The sequence below is a fragment of the Leptinotarsa decemlineata genome, unplaced genomic scaffold (assembly GCF_025532065.1).
Source record: "Leptinotarsa decemlineata unplaced genomic scaffold, Ldec_3_MD MMD2_tig00026307_RagTag_RagTag, whole genome shotgun sequence".
NCBI classification, from domain to species: Eukaryota; Metazoa; Arthropoda; class Insecta; order Coleoptera; family Chrysomelidae; genus Leptinotarsa; species Leptinotarsa decemlineata.
Window position 1 is genome coordinate 3,059,726 of NW_027412681.1, and position 25,570 is coordinate 3,085,295.

The following is a 25,570-nucleotide window of genomic DNA, read 5'->3' on the forward strand; positions in this document are numbered from 1 at the left end:
AAAGAATTCGTCTTTCAGTTGGAAATAACAGTTTCATACACAGCATCCTAGTAATTCCATAACTACTTCTATAAGTGGATTCGTTCTCTCTTTCAGGCTCCCGGCTTCGGATAATTTTTTCTCTGTATGATTTTGAGTGCTTCTTCGACCGGAACGTTGTTGGAAAGGCTTTCCACGTCGAAGCTAATCAGTTGATCTCCCTGTGTGACTTCAATTGCAATTGACCCTAGTAGTATTAGACAATGGAAGTCCGAACTAGTGGAATTCATCATGAAACATTGTCAACCACCTCCAAACAAACATCCGATCTTCTGTTATTCCGGTAATCCATAAATTTTCTATGACATATTCCATACAGATTTCTAGAATTTTTAAGCAACCAATTATATTCCGTTTCTTCTACTTGATCTATGATTTCGGGTGAAGTTAACACTTCTTTTCATCACTTTCCATAATTATGAAAAATATAAAAAATATTGCCAACTGTAGAGGTTCCAATTAAAACTGTTTTATCGTCACAGCAAATGAAAATGAGGAACAAAACACTCTACCTAAATATTCATCTATCCAACTGGATTTGAAACCATCCTTGATATTTCATTTCCTCTCATAACTCATAATCTGCAACCACCAAAATCCCAGCCGTCTCAAGCAGGTCCGCCAACTCCCCAAAAATAAAATCCCCCAGAAATTGAATCAATCAGAAAGTGATTAGTCTGCGGCATCCAAGTTCGTACATAAGGAAGGAACTTGGAATCACTGGGGAAGTTTCGACGTGTCCTCGGATCAAAGTTACGACACTTTGGCCGACATTCGTTTCCTCAATTTAGGTGGTAACGTCTCTTTGCTAGCCAATGAGACGGCGCGGCACTATTCGGTGGGTTCTTATATGAGTATTGGAAACTTTAATTGACGGTGGCGAAGTTTTGTACCTCGAGAAATGCTAAGACTACGTACACAAACCGGCACTGGTATTCTACGGGGATTAGGGGATCCGGGACGGACTAGCAATCAATTACTTTCGCAACACTTTAATTCCGATCTAGAGTTTGTATAATTTCGGAGTGAAAACTGTACGGGAAGTGATTTATAGGTCTGGGAAGATCTGAGAGGGAGATATTATGGAAATTTGTCTCAGTTACTTCTACGGATTGTACGTATTATTTTGGTCTGAATTTCAAGAAAACCTCAGTGCATTTTAGGAATTCCATAACAACTTTTCTGATTGTCAAATGGAGCCGAAGCCTTTCCTATCAAGTTATAATGGGTTTAACGTCAGTGAGTGTCTTCGACCCTTCATTTCAAGGGTGTATTGTGGCTTACACTAACTCAAACTCTAATACAAATCATCTCCTTCGTTGTGTGTGATGATCGTTTGGTAATATTCTCAGAAGAATGAATGAATTTCTTGAAATAGAGCAATCCTGGTGAACTTTCCCAGAAATCAGAACATCTGCTTACTCGGTGGAATTGTTGAGGTTTCATTCGAAAAATTGAATAAAACTTAATGAGATTCTATTCGTTGAGCTGGTAAACTTTTCCAGAAGTCAGAACCTGCGCTTGCAATCCAAGTAGCCCATTGATTTGCCGAGGTTTTGCTCTTCCAAGAAGGTCAGTCCTTCCACGCATAAATCAATGGCATAGTTTTCCATCTGGAATAAGATCGTATAGGTATCTAGGCAGATTGAAGCTTCTGTCCTAGGTCTACAATCGATACATAGATCTTGATGGTATTATGGTTTCTAGCACACAAGACTTGTTCGCTACTTGCAGGTCATCTCAATTCACAGTAACAATGGAACAATATAGATTCCAACGCTACATGTAGACAGGACATAAGATTCTACAAAGTTGAGAATTGATTTACATGTATTGTTGAAATAAATAAATCAGTCGGTTCGACCAAGGGTTCAGGCAGTCAAAATCTGTCTTCAAGATATTCTTCCAAGCAATAATATAGTTTCGTGAGTGAAAGTTCCTTCACACGTTTTACGAATGTTTTTGACTCTATTATACTTTTCATTTCTAATGGTAGATGATTGAATATCTTTCGACTCTCAAATATTACGGAATTTTTTGTTAATGTTGAAGGAAATGTTCTTTCGGAAGGAAAAGTATTTTTTCTCATTTGAATTAGGCATACTGTTTCTAGAATGGAGATGCAGTAGATTGTTAGTATTCTACTCTTTACGAAGAGTGGTCTACAGTGGTCCAAACGCTTGGCACCACATATATATCTTAGCGCTTTTTTTTGTAGAACAAACACCGATTGCATCAGTTGCTTGCTACATAAACCCCAGAAAGCAATACCATACATCAGTGAGACTCGACTAATGAAAAATGAGATGTTTTTCCTGCTACTATTGCCAACTCCTTGGTGATGACCCTGATAGCGTAGCAGCCAGGATTGGTTGAGAGACGGTTGAGATGTTTTACGAGTTTATGAAATTTCAGAGTATCAATTATGAATCCATAATCCCAAGAATTCGGTGCACGTCTTATCTTCGTTGACATTCTTCTGGAGGTTTAGGTTTCAGAAACAAATTTAAACGAAATTATGTTAGTTTTATTCACATTGAAACATATACAATTGAAATCACAGCAAGATTTGACTTTCTCTGAATCAGTTTCAAATATATTTCTCAGAGAGTCTGTATTATTTCCATGCCATAGTATCGTCTGCATATCATTGTATCATTGTATCGTCTGCAAGCATTGAAAACTTTCCTTGTATGTCGATATTAGATAGGTCATTCACATAGATAAGGAACAAAATGGGACCGAGCACTGATCCTTGGGGGCTCCACAGGGGATTTTCGAAAGACTAGAATTTTTGTTATGCAACTTTCGGAACCAAATAAGGGTTGTTCCTTTGATTGCATAAAGGAACAATTTTTCCAACAGCACTCTGTGATCAACGCAAATAAAAGCCTTAGAAAAGTCGCTGAATACTGCCGCAGCCACTTCACCTTTATTGAGCCCTACACATAACTCTTCTAGGAAGACATCATTTGTACTTTTGGATCTTTGAGTTGAGATCTCTGAGTTGCCCTTTCATTTCAATTGTTTGGAAAACACTGCAACCTCAGTAGCTCATTGAATTTTTTTCTCTCAACTTTTAATAGCTCCTATTCCAACAATCGTGTTTGTTTGTACAATTCCTTTGTTGAATATTTATCATATTTTTCGGGACATAATTGGTTGCCCATAAATTACTTCCCTCCTAAGTCATTGCTAGAACTTTGGGCTGTGGTTCTGGGAAGTAGGCTATCAATCAGTATTCATAAAAAACACATCAAGATGGACTCATGCTATAATTTAGTGGATTCAAAAAACAATCATTGGTTGGATCAAGCAGCAGAAAGCATCTAAAACACAGACGTTGCATCTGTGCTGCATATTTCCCTGTGTCACATTGTTTGCAACTAGGTATCCTTCTAAAACCCTATATTTTGTTCAAACGTTCCCTAACTGGATGACATCCAGAAAGTAGTGCTGAACTTATTCTGAGCCGATCTCTGTTGTGTTGAAGTATGAATGTTTTTTTCATCTACAAGTGTATTGTCCCATTATTCTGTATGTTCCTTTTTGACCTATTCCCTGATCTGGTTACGAATCACAGCTGGATGATAAATAATATATGGATACCCGTGTCTAGAACACTCATCACAAATTGCCCGGGCATCTAGTATTTATTGCGATCTGTCAGTGTCTTCAGTTTTACACGGAATTCCCAAGTTAGTACCGATGTCACTCATTAGATTCATTAATGACCCTAGTGAGCCTGAATATCCGAAAGACATTTGATCCGCCCATTTCAATGGGGTCTCAAATCAATATCAATATCAAGCCAGAGTTGATAGTAGAGTACATCGGTTGTAGAAATTACAAAAGATAATTACAATTTTCCACAAATTTCGAAATGTTTGCAGATATACCTTCTAGATCAGGGGTCTCCAAACTTTGAAGCCTTCGGGTCATAATTATTTTTTCAGTTTGTTCCAAGGGCCAATTTCTGTCCTTAACTATATTTCTAGACTAGGATAGTCGCAAAGTGCGTGACCTAAGCAAACTTACGCTGTTTTGCATTTCAATTATTATTGTGTATTCTGACACTTAACGATATCTAGTGGCGAGTAGTGGTACTATGTACTATCTTTTTCAGCTACCTGCTAGGTTGCATTAGGCGTAATTAAATATTTGGAATTACCGCGTTGGTTCTAGAAAGTTCTGGTTCTAGCTAGTGTATTCCGATAACCTCGAGATGGCAGTAATAATTGCATATAAAAAGGCTAGCGGCGCAACTGCGAGTTAGTCTGCGTAGGAAAGGCGAAGGAAGCGAAACTGTCTATTGTGAAATAAAGTAACACTCGTCAATAAAAGTATTTTGATTTGACTTATTGTTTTTATGTGTGATTTGTTAGTATGGAAGAGAAGCGAAAAATCGACAGTGAATGCAGAACGTTCCAAGAAAAATGGAAGTTTCAGTATTTTGTGATTGAGTCCAGTAATAAGGAGCTATGTTTAATTTGTAATGAAACCATAGCTGTTCTCAACGACACTATGAATCGAACCATCTTCAAAGTTACTCCAAGAATACAGAAAGTTTGCGGAAGGAAAATTTTGAAGCTTTGAAACGCGGACTCAAATCGCAGCAATCTTTGTTTACCAAAGCGAATACTGAACAAGAGTCTGCAATTCGCGCCAGCTTTCGTGTGGCTCTTGGAATCGGAAAACGTGGCAAACTATCCACCGATGGAGAAATGATAAAAAGAATGCTTTATTGCAGTAGCCGAAGAAATATGCCCCTTAAAGGTAAATTTATGTAAAAGTGTCAGTTTGTCAGCAAACACCGTGGCTCGGAGGGTGCAAGACATCGCAGAAAATATATCATCTCAACTGTCTGACAAAAATGGACATCATGAGTGGTTTTCTCTAGCATTGGATGAGTCAACGGATGTGTCAGATACTGATCAGGTGTTGATTTTTATTCGCGGAGTAGATAAAAGCTATGAAGTGTATGAAGAACTTCTTGATATTGATAGTATTCACGGCACGACAACTGGGGCAGATATTTTTAAGGGAGTTGAAAATGCCATTAATAAAAAGAACCTTCGATGGAGAAATTTGAAATTTATACACACTGATGGAGGCAAAAATATCTATGGTAAAAATAAAGGAGTGGTTGCACTTGTGTCAGAGGCTGTAGAAAATGATGGTGGTTCAAAACCATTAGTCTTACATTGTATCATTCATCAACAGTCCTTGTGCGGAAGATATGTCTGAAGTTCTAAAACCAGTCATATCAGTTGTTAACTTTATCAGATCCACTGGGCTGAATCACCGACAATTCCGCGAGTTTATTCAACAGATTGGAGAAAATGATTTACCATATCATACTGCCGTACGCTGGCTTAGTTGCGGAAAAGTCCTTAAGCGCTTTTTTAAACTTCGGGCAGAGGTCGATTTTTTTTTTAAATGAGAAGCAGCGCCCTTTTTGCCGATTCAGAAAATAGTGAATGGATGTGAAAGTTAGCTTTGTATGTCGAAATGACATATGAAAGAACTGAATTTGAGATTGCCAATAAAAAATCAGCTTCTCCCTGATTTATACACTAATATCAAATCCTTCAGGCAGAAAATAATACTATTTCAATCGCAATTACGTAAAAAATGTTTCACACATTGTGAAACATGTGAAATATTCACTCACACTACAGAGACTGAATTTCTCGTCAATTTTGCAATCGAAACTTTGAGTGCTTTGAAGATAAATTATGAAACTCGTTTTTCAGATTTTGATGATATTGCGAATGCAATTAAGCTTTTTCAAAATCCTTTTGATTCTGACATTGATACCCTGGCTCCGGAAGTCCAAATGGAAATTATTGATTTACAGTGCAGTGATATGCTCAAGAATAAATATCAAAATTCATCCTGTTGGAATTTTATGAGAGTCTTCCACTGGAACAATTTGATAATTTGCATAAATTTGCTCGTGGATTGTTTTCTGTTTTTGAAACTACTTACTTGTGTGAGAAAACGATTTCCAAGATGAAGTACACAAAGAATGTTTACAGATCTCAATTAACCGATGAGCATCTTAAATCTCTTTTGATAATTGGTACAAGTAAAATTGATCCCCAACTACAAAGTATTGTCGGTGGAAAATCACAACTACATAAATCTCATTAGTGTTTTTGTTTTACTGTGATTCATTTCAATTATTTGTTAGTTATTAATATGCTTCAACTTAGATACTTCAGTTAAGTTTTCTATGTCATCATTTCTGTCGTTAAGTTTTACCTTGCAAGTAAATAAAACCAAGTAATTATCATTCTGTGTTTTCTTCTTCAACTTATCACAGCAATAGTAACAACAATTAGGTAATCATTGGCTGTCGCGGGCCGGATTGATGATACTGGCGGTCCGGATTTGGCCCACGGGCCGTAGTTTGGAAACCCCTGTTCTAGATCATTATCTTACAGAAACCTGATAACGAGACAATGAAATATGAGTGTTATATGAGTGTTAATGCAATATGAGTGTTAAAAGATCTTTCCATTATCGTTAGTTTCATGGAAAGTTGATTGTTAAATTGATAACAAGAGAAAAAACAGTTCCTCATTCTGTAACTTTGGGTAAATGAGAAATAACGTTTAAGGAAGTAAATTTACGATCTGTTCGACCACTTAGATATGATTGCAAAGAAGTTAAACGAAAAAAAAAAAACTAATGAATAGAGTTTATTCTATGATTTTCACTATAAGGGTTTTACAAAAACCGCGACACGTGTTCCGCTATACAATAGCTTCTTCAAGCAGTTATGCTTGAAAACCGTAGAATAAACTCTATTTATTAGTTTTTTGAATATGGATTTTCATCAAGTATCGGCCAGTTCTATTCAATTATTCAAGTTAAACGAAACTTGTTCTGAAACTCTTTTGTGGACAAGGGTGTAAATAACAATGTTGATAGAAACGTTTCAGTATGATTACCAAGAGAGTAATGGATCAAAATTGCGTATATTGCATATATTTCATACATTTGAGTTAGGCAAGAACATTATTCATAAACATTAGCTGTTCCCATTGTTAAACCATGTCAGCCAACTAGATATGATCCATTATGGAGAATACCTGAATGAACAACACTCAAAATCGAACGGTACCCTAACATCTTCATAAAATGACACAGATGCAAGAGTTTTCATTGTCTCTAGCATTAAATTCAATGATGTGTTCAACTCAATTTTGATTTTCAATGGACGAAACTCTGATTAACTGGGTTACTCAATTCCATCAATGGAATGTCTTAATGAGTTATTCAGAAACTGCCTTTTGTTGTACTTTCTATCAGAGGATATTATCGTCAACCTCTTTATACTCACCTAGTATGAATACATTATCCGTTTCAAAGCAGGGGTATTTCTCTTCTCAAAATGATATCGAACAACCCTCGTACACAACCCCAACAGCCTTCGTAGTCTACATCCTTATTATGTTTACCATAAATCATTTTTATGTGTGCTGGGGTCATCTAAGCAGTTTAGTAACGAAACATAAAATCTTTGAAAATATCGATTACATCTGAATTTTACTCTTATTTTACAAGTGTCGTAAATTTCTGGGAATTTATGAGAGACTGTAATAAAATTGCATCATTGCATGATGCATCCCAGATAACATTTCAAACGATCGAACACGTGAACAAGAAGCTCTCGATTATTTAGAAAACGGTCGTAAGACGCTTTTATGGACGAGTGTGTTCAATTTTTGAGTACGAGGGTTGATCGCAAAGAAGTTAACTGTTCCAAACATTACAAGACAAGCAGTGCATTCTTATTAACGATAATTGAACACATTAAAATGTTTCATTATCTTGTCAATTCATTTTTCGAAACTACAACAGTTTTAAATAATTGGGTTCCTTTCAATTCAGTTTGATTTCGAAGAAATATAATTTGCTTATAATTAATTACCATTATTAACAACCAAGTATCTGTAAAAAAAATGTGGAATGCTGTCCACATGTCCAAAAATCAGTATTATCTGGACATACCTATATTACAATTATTATCACTCTGAAATATAATCTAAGTATAATAACATTACTTTTGGTAACATTTACATACAAACACTATGTTCAATGTATTTTTGTTTAGATAAGTACTTTTTTTGTATTGAAATGGAAAAGTGGAAAGTCAAAAGCTTTCTTTCCCAAAAAGTACACCTATATTCTATATAATATTTTTTGGACTCATTCATTTCTCATACTTCTACAACATAGGCAAATGAGTAAAAACAACCACAAAATACACATAAACATCTGAAACTAATGGCGATTACCAGTCATCTAGAGCGGCATCGTATATTCCACCGCGCTCTTAGCTACGTCACAATTGGTTTAGGGCTATCAGTGGCGGCCGGCGTTATTTTCTTTAGGGCATAATTCACAACAATATTTTACTTTCAGGGGATCCTCGTGAATCAGAATATGTCTTCAGGGATCATAATAAGTACGCACAGTTTGGTTCTTCAGAAAGTGACAAGATGGCAGAGCGGTTCCTACACCTGCCTCGCTGCGAATCCAAGAGGGGAATCCATGAGTGAACCAGTCAAACTCCGTATCAGATGTAAGTATTCAAAGAATGTAGAATTTCTCGACCGGAGATAACCGTGCCATAGTTATTTTTCGGGCATATGATATTTTTATGCCTGACGTTTCGTTTACAACTGCGGTTCAGGGGTTGGAGTCCAGTTTTATTCAATCGGCTTTTTTGAAGTGATAACTTCTACCTAACGCGCAACGGCGCCAGTTTTTCTGGCTTTCCTTTCTCTCACGCATACGTCAGTGGTAGGCAGGCTCCTCCTCTCCAGTCGGACAGATTATCAGTGTTTAACGTGCTTTAGACATGTACCTGTATACCTCAGGTGTTGTGTGTCGTTATCTGACCTCAGACTTTGATCGTTTTGTTGACATATCATGTTTCTCTATAATTCTCCCAATCCGGTCTGTAATATTTTCAACATAGAAATGGAAAGCTTTTCCCTTGACCATCCCAGCTGGGATCATTTTGGCATTCTGTTTCGAGGTTTCATCTTTCTGAAAAATCGAGAAATCACGAGAACACTGAATGACTCTTTTACTATGTTTGAAGAATACCCGTTACTTTCAACTATTTTCTTGTTAACTTTTTTTTGCTCAAAAGAAAATTGACCAGTCCCACCATGTTTTGTTGTGGAAAATGGTGGGAGCTCTAATGGATATATCTCAAAGTTCTAGTATTATTCTTCTATAGGTACATCAAAAGCTAAACTCTCATAAGCGTTTCTCATAAGAAGAACTTTCAGGAGTAATAACTCTTCAAATAGAATACAGAGTCAGATGCTACAAATGCAATACGCATATATACAGACGGCTCGGGATATGGAGTGTACTCCAGATCACTAAGCCTAAGGCTTGAGAGGGAAATGGGAAAAATACCAACGTGGTCCAAATAGAACTAGCTGGTATCTCAATCGCCACAAAAGAAATAACCAGGAAAGGAATTTCTGGCAAAAACATAACAATCTGCACTGACAGCAGACAAGCTCTATTAGCCTTGAACAGCCAAGGAAGCGGCTGGACTAAGAAGTTTAGGGCCCAGTGCCGGCCTGATGACTTCGTTAATTGCGGAACTAGCCAAATGGTACACCCATGCTCAATCCCTAAACAGATGGGATGGAATCAAAAGATGCAATCTTGCCAGGATCACCTTGGGCGACCCTGGCAAGCTGGCGCTGAAGAAATATCTGGCGATGACCAGGAAAAATCTACGCTGACTGGCCACTGTCAACTAAGGAAACACCTCCATAATATGGGGCTAGTGGACACACCTCTATGCAGGATGTGTGAACAGGAAGATGAGACTGTCAGGCATGTCCTATGCGAGTGCCTGGCGTTATCGTCAATAAGAGAGTGTGTGTTCGGCGAGTCTTGGCCTACACCTGCCGATATAAAGGAGATGTCTCTCAGTGACCTGTCCACCTTCCTGGAAAGGACAGGATGGACGATGACCTAGGAGGACAACTCCTCGGGAGGATGTACAATGAGTCACATGTGGCCTAAGTGCTGTGGGTTTACACTCACCCTCGCTTCTCTACAGATACAGATACAGAACTCCTCAAATATAGGGATTCATTGTTGAGACAAAACACAAAATTCTTCACTTCACTCTTATTCGTGTTGAAGTGTTCGGGCGTTTTTACACACATTCTCATTTATTTTTAAAACCGAATGTTCTTCAACACTGTGTTAAACAATGTAGCATGTTTGCCCAATAAAACCCTAATATTCTGTGAACAGCCACCTCGTCCAGCCGCCCACTATTCCACACGGTGCAATTATTGGTAAAACATCGTGGCAGTTGTTTTTCCTTCAACGTTTATCGGTTAGACCGAAACTCCGGTGCGACCGTATGCTCTAAACGACGAGAGAAATTCAACAAATGGCAGCACGATAAACCGTCGTACGCGGTGCATGTGCCGGGGCATAATCAAAAGCAGTTTCACATACATTTCACGATGCATCCGTGTTACGGAACAATTATGCATTTAATTGCATACCGTGTTTATTCGGTTGCCGTAGAAACGTCTGTGGAATCCCAGTTAATATACAGCCCGCACTGGGACATTCATCTCTTCGCCGACTCCACAAAGACTTAATCATTATTGTCGATTATTGAAATTGTTCTGGGAATGCGGGGTTAATTGGCCAGTAAGAAACTAATGATAATGATAATATTGAAAGTACCCATTTCTTGGAAAATACATGATAATCTCAAAATTCATAGTCAGAAGCAGATAGCGATGTTTAGGAGGAGAAATTTTTCGTAATGATTATGATTGATTCAAATCTCCCCCCTAGTCATTGCAACATCTGGTGAAAAATCCGTCACTTTTTTGAATTTCCTTCAAAGTATTGTTGGTAATTACTCTCTGTAACATTTCTTGAATGCGAGCTTTATGTTCCATGGGCACTTCATTACATGCCACATTTTATATTGACATGACAATTGATAGTTAACTTAAACATGTCCTCCAGGATAGTTAAAGATACGTTGTTCGAAAATTAAATGACAATATGTCCAGTAATAAGCTCTGTTACACCAGCAAAGTATGGAAATCGCATTTAGAAGATGCCAAAATTAGGAACGTTTTAGGTGCTTTTTAGGTACCGAAGTCAAAAATTAGGTGCTCTGTAACTTACACCGCAACTCAATACTCAAAATTGCGTTGCTAGCATTATGTGATGTTTCCAATTTCGCTAAACAACAGATCTAAGAATCAGGTCTCTCGAAAACGAGGACGAATGCTCTATCAGGTATAAACTAAGCTTAGTAATAAAGCGCTAATTAGGTCCTTGCAAGAAATTAAGATGAAAACGACCGCGAATACATAGACAATCAAAATAAAGTGCTAATCAAGTGCTCACTAGATATTCATAGTAAAACTAAATTCTTTAATGCTTATATGGGGCTCATGGACCTGAAAACCACCATGACACTGTGTACTGAGTTTTCATAGTACGTTATTTAATGAATAAGGGCAAGAAATTAAAGTGCTAATCAGGTGCTCACTAAAAAAATAATAGTAAACCTATAGTCCGTTCATAATTTGTTGATAGCTCACTGCAAGTTTGACCCTCATTAGAGAACTGAAATACAGAGAGGACAGCTAATATGATATAATAACAAAAACCAAACTAAAACTGGCAGTTTAAGATGTTTTCGACTAACCCACCTTGTATCTGAAGAAATACAATACAGCTATAAAACTTTTAATCCGATTATGTAGGTATTTTGAGTGGAAATGAGTGACCAGTGTCGTAGAGTATATGATTAAAACATTAGTTACTTTAAATAAATAAATATATTAATATTCTTAAACTGGTACTGTAAACTGTATTTTTATTTAAAAAAAATTTCTTTATTTTATTCAAAAATAATAAGTTACTTGCAATTTGTAAAAGATACATTTATTTAATTAATACCTATTTTTAAATGATATAAACTACGATTACTTACAAAACTATTCAAATTCAAAATAAACAGGATCATCTTCGGAATCCGAGTCGTCTTGCAGGTTAATAATTAGCGGTTGTGTCGCTACAGTCGCATCAATTTTTGTTCTTTTTGTTCATTTTTTGTTCTTCTTCTATTGCATGTCTTACTCCATCTCGCCAATTTTGTTCTGTAATATGTTGTAAAGACTCATATAACCATTCACGTACAGCTTGTATTTTATATGACGTATTTTTTCTAGCCACATAGCTTTTCATTTGTGCCCAAATGAGTTCAATTGGATTTAATTCGCAGTGGTAGGGTGGAAGTCTAAGGACTGTGATGTTTCGTCTTTCCGACATTTTGTCAACTACGTATTTCTTGAACTTAGATTTGTGTTGCTGGGCAATTTTTAAAAGTTCTGCTTTAACCATTCCATCTTCGTAAGGCAGGGACTTATTCCGCAGCCAGTCAATGATATCCTGTTTCTTCCACGCAGTCGTTGGAAGTCTTTCAACTAGTCGTGAATGATAAGGTGCATTATCTAATACTATAATTGAGTTTGGTGGTATATGTTCAATCATCTGCTCAAAATACTCTTCGAAAACATCAGCTGTCATCTCCTCGTGATAGTCTTTTGTGCTTTTGGATTCAAATTCCAACAAACCATGCTTAGCAAATCCTTTTTCACTGCCAATGTGAGAAACTATTAATCTACTGCCTTTACCAGAGGGTGGGGAAATACCAGTAGACCAACCTTCCATAAAGGCTTGCCTGGAGCTTGATATATTTTTATCTGTCCAAATTTTTGTGAGAGTATGACCTGCGTTTACCCACGTTTCGTCCTGATAGTAAATTGGCCTTCCTTCAGCCCGAAATTTTCGTATAGATCTTAGATACTTTCTTCTCCAACATATTATCTCTTCCCGGTCAATCAAAAGTGATTTTCGGTCTGGTTTCTCCCACCGGAAATTTAATTCTTTTAAAACTTGCCACAATTTGGTTCGTCCGACATGAGGCAAATCCGGGTCGTCTCTAACTTCTTGTAAAATTTTGTTTAAGTTGGGTATTTCTTTTTTGTAAAAAAATTCGTGAATTTTCCTTCGAATACCATTTTTGGCAAATTCATCAATTTCAATAGGTTTTCTCCCCCTCTTTTAGTATTCGTTTGTATTTGGGTTAGCTATACCTTTTTTTTTTCTTTCTGATAGCAATTTATATATTGTTGACTCCCCTACGCCCGTCATGTTGGCACAACTCTTGATTATGTTCTGAACAGTGTTTGTGGGATTCTGAGAAACCAGAGCATCGTGAACGTTCAAAACAATAGTCTTCTCTCTTGGTGAATAGACAGACTTACTGACTGTACGCAACAGTACCGGTGTAAAACTTGATGATGTTGATGATGATGACGAAGCCATCGCAAGCAATCAAAGAAAACAAGCAGGAACGAAAGGTACGTATATGTTTGTAGGAATATGAAAAAAAGTTACTCACGCACTGCACAAAATTCGCAAAATAAATATTAGAGACGTTAATTACTGCCGTAGACGCCGAAACACCAACGAGCCGTAAATTAAATGCGATTAAAAAATGTACTAAACCAAAAATTATTTTCGTTCGTAACAACTTCACCCTTTCAAGGCAAGTTTCGAATATAAACTGAAGCTTTATATTTAATGAATAAACACCTCAGGAACCTCCGCCTATGATTTTACGAGTTTTACGACCGTTTTATGACTTGGGCCCTCATTTTGTGCTATCGACAAATTATGAACGGACTATAGATTCCATAATGCCTATGGGGCTTTATGGAAAACCACTTTGGCTGATGGACTGAGTTCTTACAGTACGTTCCTCGATAAGTAAAGGTATGAGAATAAAGTGCTAATCAGGTGATCATTAGATATTTATAGTAAATCTAGATTCCATAATTCATATGGGGCTTATGGAACTGATAACCACCATTAAAACAAATGTTCAAAATATGTTTTTTCCGTTAACCAGCTATCGCACCCCTACGAACGATAGCCTTCAGAAATCGAAATTTGTGCGAGCTAAGAACTAACGAGGCCTTACCTTTTAACGTGTGATTCCTAACACGGGTTGGACGATAGCAAGTGAAAATTGAGCGTTCAGCCTGGGGCTTGAACTATCGACTCACACATCGGCCGATTGACTGAGTGAACAAAGCATCCACGTCAAAGCGCCCGGCTACCGACCGACCGGTCGCACAAGTTTCGATTTCTGAGGGTTATCGTTCGTAGGGGTGTGATAGCTGGTTACCGGAAAAACATATTTTCAACCCTTTTTTTAATGGTGGTTATCGGGTCCATGGTGGTTATAGGGTCCATAAGCCCCATATGAATTATGGAATCTAGATTTACTATAAATATCTAATGAGCACCTAATTACACTTCATTCTCATACCCTCACTTATCATATTAACTTTCTATGCAAAAAATTGTCAACTCAGCTCAACCTTCTTCGCCAGCTGAAGAGATTTATAGGTACTGAAACATTACTAACTGCGAATTACTCACTATTTCACTCCCATTCAATGTATGGAACTCTCTTATGGGGAAAATCCTCTCATGCTCAAAAGATTTTCCGTATGCAACTAAAAGCACTTAGAATAATAGCTGGAGCTTCATTCAACGAACCATGTCAACCTATCTTCATCTTTTACAAAATTGTGCCTTTGCCTTGTATATTTATTTTAAACACCTTGTTAGAGATCCATTAAAAGAAAAGTATATTCTCCACCCAATCAGACTATCATAATTATCCCACTAGGAATGCAGATTAACTTAGACAACTGCTGAATAAACTAGAAATGTCTATACGAAATTCACTGGACCTCAAGTTGTACAACCATTTACCAGTTGACCTCACTCAGCTCAGTGCTCCATCATTCAAGAGGAGAGTTGAAACATTCCTTTTAAAAAACTGTTTTTACTCAACACAGGTTTATATGAATAGTACTTACAGTTAATGATTAATTCACTCAATATTACTTTTTATATATATATATGTTGCTATGTGATGCTGTGTAGCACCAATAATTCATTCTACCTAGCAGTTATGTTTCATTTCAAATGATCAATAATAATTGTATATTATCTTCAAATTTTGTACTCAGTACAGCGTGCATCTACACTCTTTTTGACCTGTCATAAATGTATTCATTGTATGCATAACATGAATAAATAAATTATGTCTGTCTGTCAGTCTATCGAGGAACGTACATATTTTAAACATTTTTTTAATGGTGGTTATCGGGTCCATAAGCCCCATATGAATTATGGAATCTAAATTTACTATAAATATCTAATAAGCACCTGATCAGCACTTTATTCTCATACCTTTACTTATCTAGGAACGTACTGTCCAGTCCATCAGCCAAAGTGATTTACTATTATTTTTCTAGTGAGCACCTGATTAGCACTTTAATTTCTTACCCTTATTCATTAAATAACGTACTATGAAAACTCAGTACATCAGTCGTGGTGGTTTTCAGGTCCATGAACCCCATAGGCATTAAAGAATTCAGTTTTACTATGAATATTTAGTGAGCACTTAATTAGCACTTTATTTTGATTGTCTATGTATTAGTTTACAAAAAAAACTAAAAAATAGAGTTTATTCTATGCTTTTCACTATAAGGGTTCAAGCACAACCTTTATGCTTGAAGAAGCTATTGTATAGCGAAACACGTGTCGCGGTTTTTGTAAAACCCTTTTAGTGAAAATTATAGAATAAACTCTATTTATTAGTTTTTTAAATATGGATTTTTATCAAGTATCGGCCAGTTCTATTCAATTATTAGTTTACGAGTATCAAGACTTGCATATTGTTAATTTTTTTCTCAAATCAGGTATCTCGAATTTTGGTTTCGCTTAATCGCGGTCGTTTTAATCTTAACTTCTTGCAAGCACCTAATTAGCACTTTATTACCACGCTTAGTTTATACCTGATAGAGCATTCGTCCTCGTTTTCGAGAGACCTGATTCTTAGATCTCTTGTTTAGCGAAATTGAAAGCTTTTGTTTATTAATTAGAGAATTTTACGATCCTCACCGTTTAGCACTTAATAAGAACCTCATATTGTTCCCTTAACATTCATTATTTTATTATTATTTTCATTGCGTTGCTGGCATCACGTAATGCTAGCAACGCAACTTTGAGTTTTGAGTTGCGGTGTGAGTTACAGAGCACCTAATTTTTGACTTCGGTACATAAAAAGCACCTAAACAGTACCTAATTTTGGCATCTTCTTAATGCGATTTCCGTACTTTGCGTTGCTGACGTAACAGAGTTCCAGTAATATTCATATGTCTCATTGTACTGCAGAGTTCCTGAAGAGGACCAAATAGACCTAATGCCCCGTTCCCACGGGGCGTGGCACGCTGGCGTGACTCACGCATTCGTGGAAGACGACCCGTCTGAACGATGTGTAGTGAGTTTGCCTCAGTAGCCTCCGGAAGCGTGGAGAGTCCACGACCGCTCACGCTCCATATCAAACGTGTTTGATTTTGAAGCTTGAACACGACAGTTGCCAACCAGATTTTGACGAGTCGAAACGTCTTCATTTAGTGGGTTGATTAGTAGAGGGTTTTTTTTTAGTTGTGAGCGATTTATTTATAAGTGGGTAAAATGTTGAGTTGCTAACTAAATATTAACTTGAGTATGTAGGTTAATATAACTATTGTAATTATTAACATCAATTAAACTTATTTTTATGAATTCTTCGAGTTCTTTGATGATAGCCTTGCATGTTTCTGATATAAATTTGCTTATTGTATTTTTTAGTACACGAAACAAATATTCCAAACTTTTGAAAGAGTCCCCAGTAGCTAAGTAGCGGAGCGTAACTTGGAGTTTTATTTTAGGACCCAGAGCTTGCCTCATGTTGGTGTCTGATTTTAAAATATGTTTAGTTACCCGTTCCAGAATATAATCAAACTGTTCTTCAGACATTCGTAACAAGTTTTTAAAATCTTCATGGTGATTACTCCTTAGCTCGTGGTCAACCAAATTTTGAACCTCCGAACTTCTTTTCAGTATCCACTTCCTCACCCAATAACGCCTTTTCTTCCGTTTTCTTATCTGTCCATGTAACTTTAATCTCTCACCTAAAATAGCACTGAAGGTTGAACACAAAACTGCACAACTTTCAACTAGGAGCTCGTTCATCGCGGTCGGCTTCGCAAGGAAAACTGAATCGTGAATGTGACTGTGTGTGAACTGTCCACGATACTCAGCTGGTTCGCTGCCTATCCCTACTCCAGTCGTGAGCCAAGACAGTGAGTACGAAAGAGTGGCACGATTTCGTATTTTTGCCCCGTGGGAACGCAGCTTAACCGCTTTCCAAATCACTGATAGTAAAGCAACTCGTCTATAGTTGGTTGAACGTTCATTCCTAACCCCTTCACCCCTTCCTGAGTTTAAATTGAATTCTGTTAGTATTTCAACAGGGGTGGAAAACTTCTATTTCGTTAGTCAAGTTACAGAACTTACAAGTCACAGAATCCACGTACATTGATGATGTTTGGCTTGAGGGTATACTAATTGAACTTGCTGTTACGGTTTTTTTTCAATAAGAGAATTCCAGGTTTCTCAATGCTGCAAGGTTGAAAGACATAAACGTTGATAAATCGATAAATCTCTGTTCGATTTTGAAATTTCAAGATGAGTAATGATCATTGTGCGTTCAAGCATCTAGCTCATTTAGTTGACTTACAGTGAAAGTTTGAGGATTTTCGTTCATCCTTGACAGTTGTTGATAAAGTTTTCTGACATTACAGATGGCGTTTTCATAGAGGAAGATGTCATGGTTGTCTTTTGAAAACAGTTGAGTAGTTCTACCTAGCATCACTGTTGATAACTTGCTGGGTCGAAACAGAGCTACTTGGTGGTAAATTACCAGCTCATCTAGGTGTTCTTGCAGTGAAAATCAGAGGAAGAAACTCGTTCGGCCGTCGATGACGACGCTTGGCTTCTCAAGGAACCGCTTTGGGGAGCCTTGTTCATTCTGGATATTCGTGAATTGAGTCTTTTGTCGATCCCATAGACAGCGTTTTCGCTCTAACCACTTTTTGACGGGGCAAGTCAGACTTGAAGTGCTTTTTTGATCATGATGCTTACAATGTTCAAAGAAAAAGAAACAAAGGTATCCATAGCAAAAATAAATATTGAGCAAGGTAAGGTTAAGTCAAAAGTGAGTGCGTTTATTCAACTCTCCACCGCAACCCGCAAGAGTTTATTGTGGCTGACCTATTCACACTCGAACAAATGAACTCAGCTTCTTAATGAAGCCGCTTAGTTTGTATGGTGAGTGATCTTTCAGGTCAGATTTTGGCTCTGCCAAACTCTGAAAACTTGATTCAGTATGCGCTCTGCTGTTTCATCATTTTCCAAACAGAGGCGATACATACTGTCCTCCTATAGTCCGAGTCTCTGCATATGATGATTCAGACGACAATGGCATGTAAGGAGGCCTGTTAGACATCGTAGTTCATCCCTACTGTAATCCAACAACTGTTTGGTTTCAAGGATGAATGAACGCCTTGCAGTGAGCCAATCCTGAAAGATTTTTCCAGACGCCCTAAATCTTGCCATCCAGGTGTTCAATGTTTGTTTGGCAAAACATAAAGCATCCTCCTTCGCAAGAGATTCAGCAGTCTCATTGCCTTCGAGACCAGTAAGTATCGTGGTCTTATTAGGCTATGCAAAACATACAACTGAAAAAATACTGAAGAATTATATGTAATTGGCCAAAAATCCATAAATTGGGTTACATTTTGACGTATATCATGGATAAAAGCAATTCTTCATCAAGAGGTAGAGTTTTTCGGAGCAATACCCACGTCTCTTCTTTTTCATAACTTTGTCGACTTATTCAGGATGCACCAATTGATGACGGAAAAAACTCATCAATCCAATGTATCACTAATTGTATTATCTGTTCAAATCTCTTCAGTTTCACGGTACAAAAATACTCAAATCTCATCCGGAGCCACTCCCAAGCACTCCGATTCTGTGATTTACATCTCGCTACATCTTACCCGAGGCGGAATTGCATTATTCAAAAAGGTTAAACTGGAAAGGGACCTGCGAAAACGAGGAAAAGGAGCAAATCCGAAATTTTAATATGGAAATGGAATTTCAAGGATAACTTTTCCGAAGCAAATGAATGTAATTACACACCTGCCGTCGAAGTGAGCTGAGCGCGTAACAGGATGGGTATTTTGAAGAATCTCCTAATGCGGAATACTTGATGAAATGGGGGATTCATTTGGGGATAGTCAGAAGTACGCAGTGTGAGGGTTGGAATATGATTTATGTGTTTCTCTTTCAATAGTTTTGAAAACTCCGCTACGTTGCTCAAGTTACGAGGTAATCTAGCTAGTAGCATAATATAAATCAAACAAGACAATGCTTTCGAAGTTAACTGTGATCGAAAAGTGATGATAGGTTAAAGATTCAAGACCAATCAAGGAAAAATATAATGATTACACAGGTCTGTAACAAAAACTTTTTAAAAAATTGTTTTGATTTCGTTAACTGATATTTATGTAGTTTTTTGCACTGAATTCAAAAATTACATTTGTTTTTATCTATCACGTAAGGTTTGCCTACCAAATGAAAATGAAAACAAGTACAAAAAACGAGGAAATGTGGATTATTTTTTATTATTTTAACGTGCAGTAAAAACAAAAGAACAATGCTACATAGCTAAACTAAGCAAAAAAGTGATACACAAGTGTTTGCAAAGTGATTATAAGTCTTTGTAAAAACGTTTTTCTTTTCCGTCAAAGCTTCTTTTGGTACTTTTTCGACTGTGTTCTTGTGAATTTTCCCTTTTTAACATCCAACAGTAGCCTGCCTTCATGTTAACATTCCACCGACCTTTGTATCTGCGTTCCATTTCTTTCATGTCTTGATGGAACCGTTCTCACTTACAGCTGCTAGATTTTCGGGAAAGTAGTCCAGATGTGAGTGAAGGAAATAGGCTTTGACACTCATGTTGCAGCCCAACATTTTGTAGTTTTGAATCAATTCACCAACCAAAGTTTTGTAGTTTGGGTATTTTTTGTTTCCAAGAGAGCCTGTTATAATAAGTTTAAATGAAATCCAGGCATTTTTTCCTTTCATTTCCATTTTAGTGACAAAGCTTTCATCTCCCAAAAGTTTTCTTATGTCAGGTTCAACGAAGACTCCTGCTTTTAGTTTAGCATCGGATAAACCAGGAAACTTTTCAGAAAAATACTTGAAACAATCTCCTTCTTTGTCTAATGCTTTAACACACTGTTTCATCAGCTCCAATTTCATATGGAGTGGTGGAAGTAAGATTTTTTTAGGATCCACTGAAGTTTATTTTTAAACAGTTTTATCTCCAGGAATAATACTCTTTCTTTTTGGGCACACCTGCTTGACATAGTGTTGTTTCCTGTTACGGCTTTCCCATTGACATAAGAAACATGGAAACTTAGCGTAGTGTAGTGTTGACCTCTTAACAATGAAATAACTTTCAAGTCTCCACAAATGGTCCACTTATGATCAGAGTAGCTGAGCTTATCAAAAACAAATTCAAGATTTTCGTAGCATTTTTCAAATGGACTGAATGTCCAACAGGAACAGAAGCATATTGGTTCCCATTGTGAAGAAGTACAGCTTTCAAACTTCTTTTTGATGAATCGATGAAAAGTCTCCATTTCTCTGGTTCATCCGTTGTGTTGAACATTTCCATGACGCCGGGTAAATTGTTGTAGAAAATTAGGTTACCCTCTTGTGTAAAAATGGGACAAATATACGATATACAATACAAAAACATCGAAGCCATACCGAACTTAAAAACTCATTTAATAAGAACTTTTCAGGTGAAATTTGAGACCTATCTATAGGTGATAGAATTTTTTCACTATTTTTCCGTAATCTGCACACAGAATACTGTTAAAATCACTAGCTAAATATCCCACAATTTTTTCATTTTTCATAAATTAAATAAAATTAAAAAAGTTAAGAGATTCTAAGCCAAGTTAATTCACGACGATTCGATTGTTAGAATCCACAATCGTCTTTGGGCGATGACTGGACCGATTCCTCCGTGAGCTGACCATTTATAGGTCATTTGAGTTTAAAAAAATATGTTTCAAAATATGTTTTTCCGTTAATCAGCTGTCGCCCCCATACAAACGACAACTCTCAAAAGTTGAGAACGTGTACGATCTAAGGACTAATGAGGTCTTACCTTTTAACGTGTGATTCCTAACACGGTTACTTTCACTTATCTCTGCTCTCCTTTTTCCGCTTCACTGGTTTAGTGAGAGATGACCGTTTGGCGGGAGTTAGCCATTTGTCGCTTGATTATGGGTTTCCATATGTTGTCTATCTCTACGCTACCTTGGTTTAATACATTGTTAGATAACATGTATGCGACTTCTTTGAATTTCCTCCAAAACCAATGTTCCTCTTTGTGTATGATCTCAGCTTGGGACCATTCAATGTTATGTTGATAGGTCCAACCATGCTCTCGTATTCCTGATTTGCTGATTTCCCCTCGTTGTGTGTGTTTCTTGTGCTCGGCAATGCGAACATTCGGTTTCACTGATATAGGATTTTCCACCCTCACAGGGTATCCGGTAAATGCAATTCTTGGACTCGCAGTTCTCGTTTGGTGGCCTGGTTTTCGTGAGGCTGCTACGGATAGTGTTTCTGGATCTGAAGCAGGTTCTGATGTTGTACTTGGATCCAATTCTTTGTATCTTTTCCAACAATCCTCTGATGTAGGTGCAAGCAGTGGTTGTGACGGCTTCTCTTCCTTTTGAGGCTCCTGCTGTCTTTTAGCAAAAGTCTGTTCCACCATCGCTTTGGAGTAGCCATTTCGTTGAAGATCATTTTTGACTATGTCTAGTTTCTTCTCGAGGCCCTCCTTCGTATTACAAAGTCCGAAAGCACGGTCTAATAGAGTTTTGATGATTCCTCTTTTAGTCGATTGATGGTGATTGGATTCATGGTTCAGATACTGTCCCGTTTGAGTGGGTTTTCGGTAGACAGCTCTTTTACCTCCTCTTCTCCTCTTCACCAAATCGTCTAAGAATGGCAATTCGTTGTGGACTTCCTTCTCCATTGTGAAAGTTTTGAAAGGTCTTATACTTTTGATGTATTTCAGGAAGGCGTCCAGTTCACTATTTCCGTGGTTCCATATTATGAAGGTATCATCAACGTATCTCAACCAGACACGAGGTTTCTTGTGGGCTTCTTCAATGGCCAGAGTTTCAAACCACTCCATATATGTGTTGGCTATGACTGGTGAAAATGTTGATCCCATTGGCAGTCCCTCATCTTGTGTAAAGAATTCGTCCTTCAGTTGGAAATAACAGTTCCGTACACAACATCCTAGCAATTCCATAATTACTTCTATAGGTAATTTCGTTCTATCTTCCAGGTCCCCGTCTTCAGATAGCTTCCTCTGTATGATTTGGAGTGCTTCTTCTATCTAAACGGTGGTATAAAGGCTTTCCACGTCGAAACTGATTAGTTGATCTTCATGTGTGACTTCAATTGCCCCTAATAGTTCGACAAAATGCCTTGAATTCTTCACAGAAGACAAAGTTTTTCCTCGTAATAGTTGTCTTATGGGGAGTAAAAATCTAGACAAGTTTTGTGTAGCCGAATCTCTGGAGCTGATGATCGGTCTGAGAGGAACGTCCTTCTTATGGATTTTGGGTAGTCCATACAAGTGAGGGGGCTTACTGTGCTGCGGTGTTAGCGATGATCTCTCTTTGTCCGAAAAATAGACTTGGTGTTTTTTCAATTGATGCAATAGCGTCCCGTATTGTCCCTTCTGAAGAACCTCTTCGATCTCTGTTCGTAGAGAATAGTATCCATCACCACAGTAGCTTTTCATTCATCTGCAGGCAGGATCTTGATGGTGTTGTCTCTACGTAAGCCGTTCAGAGCTCTACGTTCTTCATTGCTGATGTTAGATGTTGGAACTGGTTCTCGATCCAGCTATTCTTTGATTTTCCATCTGAATTCTTCTGCCTCGATCTGGTCAATGAGGGAGCTGGTGGATTCCACTGCAGTGATCATCTCCAAAGTGGGCACAGACGTTGGCGCCATGGCGAAACAACAACAACGATTCCTGTATTTCCGTGGGCGGGCGGGAACTCATGTTGATGATATTGGCGGTTTTATAGTTGTCTTGTTTTCTGTCTGCATTTGGGCATTGTTTCCTCACTAACTTCACCCACTTTCTGTTGTGAGTATTCTCCATGTCTAGACGGATATTCAAGCACGTGCTTTCAATCTTGGCAAAGATTGGTCCATGATCCTCTTCCAATGTCTCACTTCTTATTTCTTCAAATCGTTCCGTGGCACACTGTAACAAAGTTGACCACGAATAGGATGAATCAGGTTGCTAAATATTATAATACTTTTATTGTAAACGCCGTAATAAAAAATATCTAGCTGTCTGTTACATTTGTTTCTACTCATCTACTAATTTTCACTGAACCAATCTTCAACTCGGCCAGTGTGAACGTCATCGGGACTATTACAGTTCTTTTTTTCCAGTTTTCACTTAAAAATGATGTGCCTTTGATCGTTGAAGTTACGGGTAGATATTTTCAAGGTCGTAGACAGTAAAAAAATCAAATATCTCAAAACATTAACAAGAATATAGCGCAACGATTTTCCAATATCTGTGCTATTTAATCTAAATAGTTCGAATATCATCATAACCTATCCTATTCAGTAAATATTCAATGAGATTTCTTCATTTGAAATTTTTGATGCAAATATGATATCAATTTTCAGATGCTCCTGTCTGTAGCAGAGACACTGACATCACAATTATCGGCGCCTCGCTGGACGAGGTGATCAAAGTGAGATGCCAAGTAGCAGCTGATCCTGCAGACGTCAATTTCCTGTGGCAATTCAACAACAGCGGCGAAAGCTTTGACGTATCTCCCGCTCGATTCGCGACATCTAGCGGAAACGTTAGCGAACTGATGTATACGCCAGCTTCGCAAAGAGACTACGGTACGCTGACTTGTCTAGGAACCAACTCTATAGGGCGACAGATGGATCCCTGTGTTTTCCAGGTGAGAAATATCTATAAGAAAAATATTCTTCAGGTCTGTAGTTTTGGTATCAGACCAGGCATGTTTAATAAAAAGGATTTCTGATAACCGATGTCGCAGAAACTATCGTAACAGCCCGCGTAAACAATATTTTCATTCTACCTTATTCAAGCGGTATTTTTTTTCACAGTACACACTTTCAAATAATATGATTCCAGTTCATCGCAATGATAAACTCAACCGTCTGAGATCTCATGCCAAATTAAAGACCAATTTTGTCAAATGTGATGTCAATATCCATCATGGTATTGGCCGGAAAAGTAGGTGTTTTCAGGCAGGCATTTTCCAAAACCTACCGTGTAGGCATGCTGAGACAAATAATTGCGATGGTGGTATTTTTCTCTAGGTTGTTCCAGCCTCCAAACCCAGCTCTCTGACCAACTGCACCCTTCGCACCGCCAACAACCAAACCTCAGAGACAGTTGAAGTAGAATGCAGAGCTGGCTATGACGGCGGATTACCTCAACGATTTCTCCTCGAAGCATACGATGCGAAGACGATGAGGCTGAGGATGAACTTCACAGTGGCCGATACCGAGTCACCGATCTTCAGACTTGACTTGGGGGAGTTGCTACCTTCACCTCCGTCCCTGCGCATACTGGTATATGCTGAAAATGCTAAAGGAAAGAGCGAGAAAGTAGTTCTGGACGATATACTACTCAATGATGCAGAGAAACGAACTGGTAGGTTGAAGTCACGATATACCTATAGGTTATATAAAGTATATATATACGTTATATAAAGTTATGTAGCCTACCTTGCATAGTCACTTCTGTATCACTTTATGTAGCCTTTTTTGTGACTATGTAGGGTATGTATCCCACCTTGAATTCACTTTTGTGTCATCCTGTTTAATCACTTTTGTGGGTCAAGTTGGGTGGTTCCTCAGATTTTTTTGAGAAAATATTATCACTTACACATTTTTCAGATGGCAGCAACAACGTTAGCCTGGTGCCTCTTGCTGGACTATTGACCGGATCCCTTCTAACGCTTGGCATGGCTGTACTAGTGATTGTGGTAGTGGCCGTGCGAAGGAAAAGAGAATGTGATGGTCGCTTACATTGTCCACATCATCTGAATATAGGTAAGGAGGAGTTTTTGAATTTAAGTCTGGAAATGTTTTCCAGACCAACCACATAAGGCTTCCGCAAGAAGCGGAATAGCCATCCAAGTCTCCCAACCTCAACCTGTTGTTTATCTATGAGGCTCGTTAATGGAATAAACGTCGTAGTTTCGAAATCTTACAACAAAAAATAACGGAAAAATTAGGAGCTCTCAATGACAAGATCGTACTGAAAAATATCTTATCAGTTGTCCAACGCTCATAAAATTGTATCAAAAAAAGAGCTGATGTCTTTCAGCAACTACTTTGAATAAAT

General features: G+C 37.7%; 2 protein-coding genes across 4 annotated transcripts in view; both read left to right on the top strand.

Moving 5' to 3' along the window:
- Positions 1 to 25,570, top strand: part of LOC111509829 (protein turtle homolog A) — a 203,242-nt gene that overhangs the window by 174,977 nt on the left and 2,695 nt on the right. For all 3 annotated transcript variants that reach the window (XM_074180849.1, XM_074180850.1, XM_074180851.1), the window contains 4 exons: positions 8,476 to 8,635; positions 23,866 to 24,152; positions 24,538 to 24,874; positions 25,120 to 25,275. In XM_074180849.1, coding sequence (XP_074036950.1) covers positions 8,476 to 8,635; positions 23,866 to 24,152; positions 24,538 to 24,874; positions 25,120 to 25,275 — 940 coding nt within the window. The remainder of the gene's footprint in view (positions 1 to 8,475; positions 8,636 to 23,865; positions 24,153 to 24,537; positions 24,875 to 25,119; positions 25,276 to 25,570) is intronic.
- Positions 1 to 25,570, top strand: part of COX8 (Cytochrome c oxidase subunit 8) — a 324,402-nt gene that overhangs the window by 120,240 nt on the left and 178,592 nt on the right. The gene's annotated exons all lie outside the window — the stretch shown is intronic.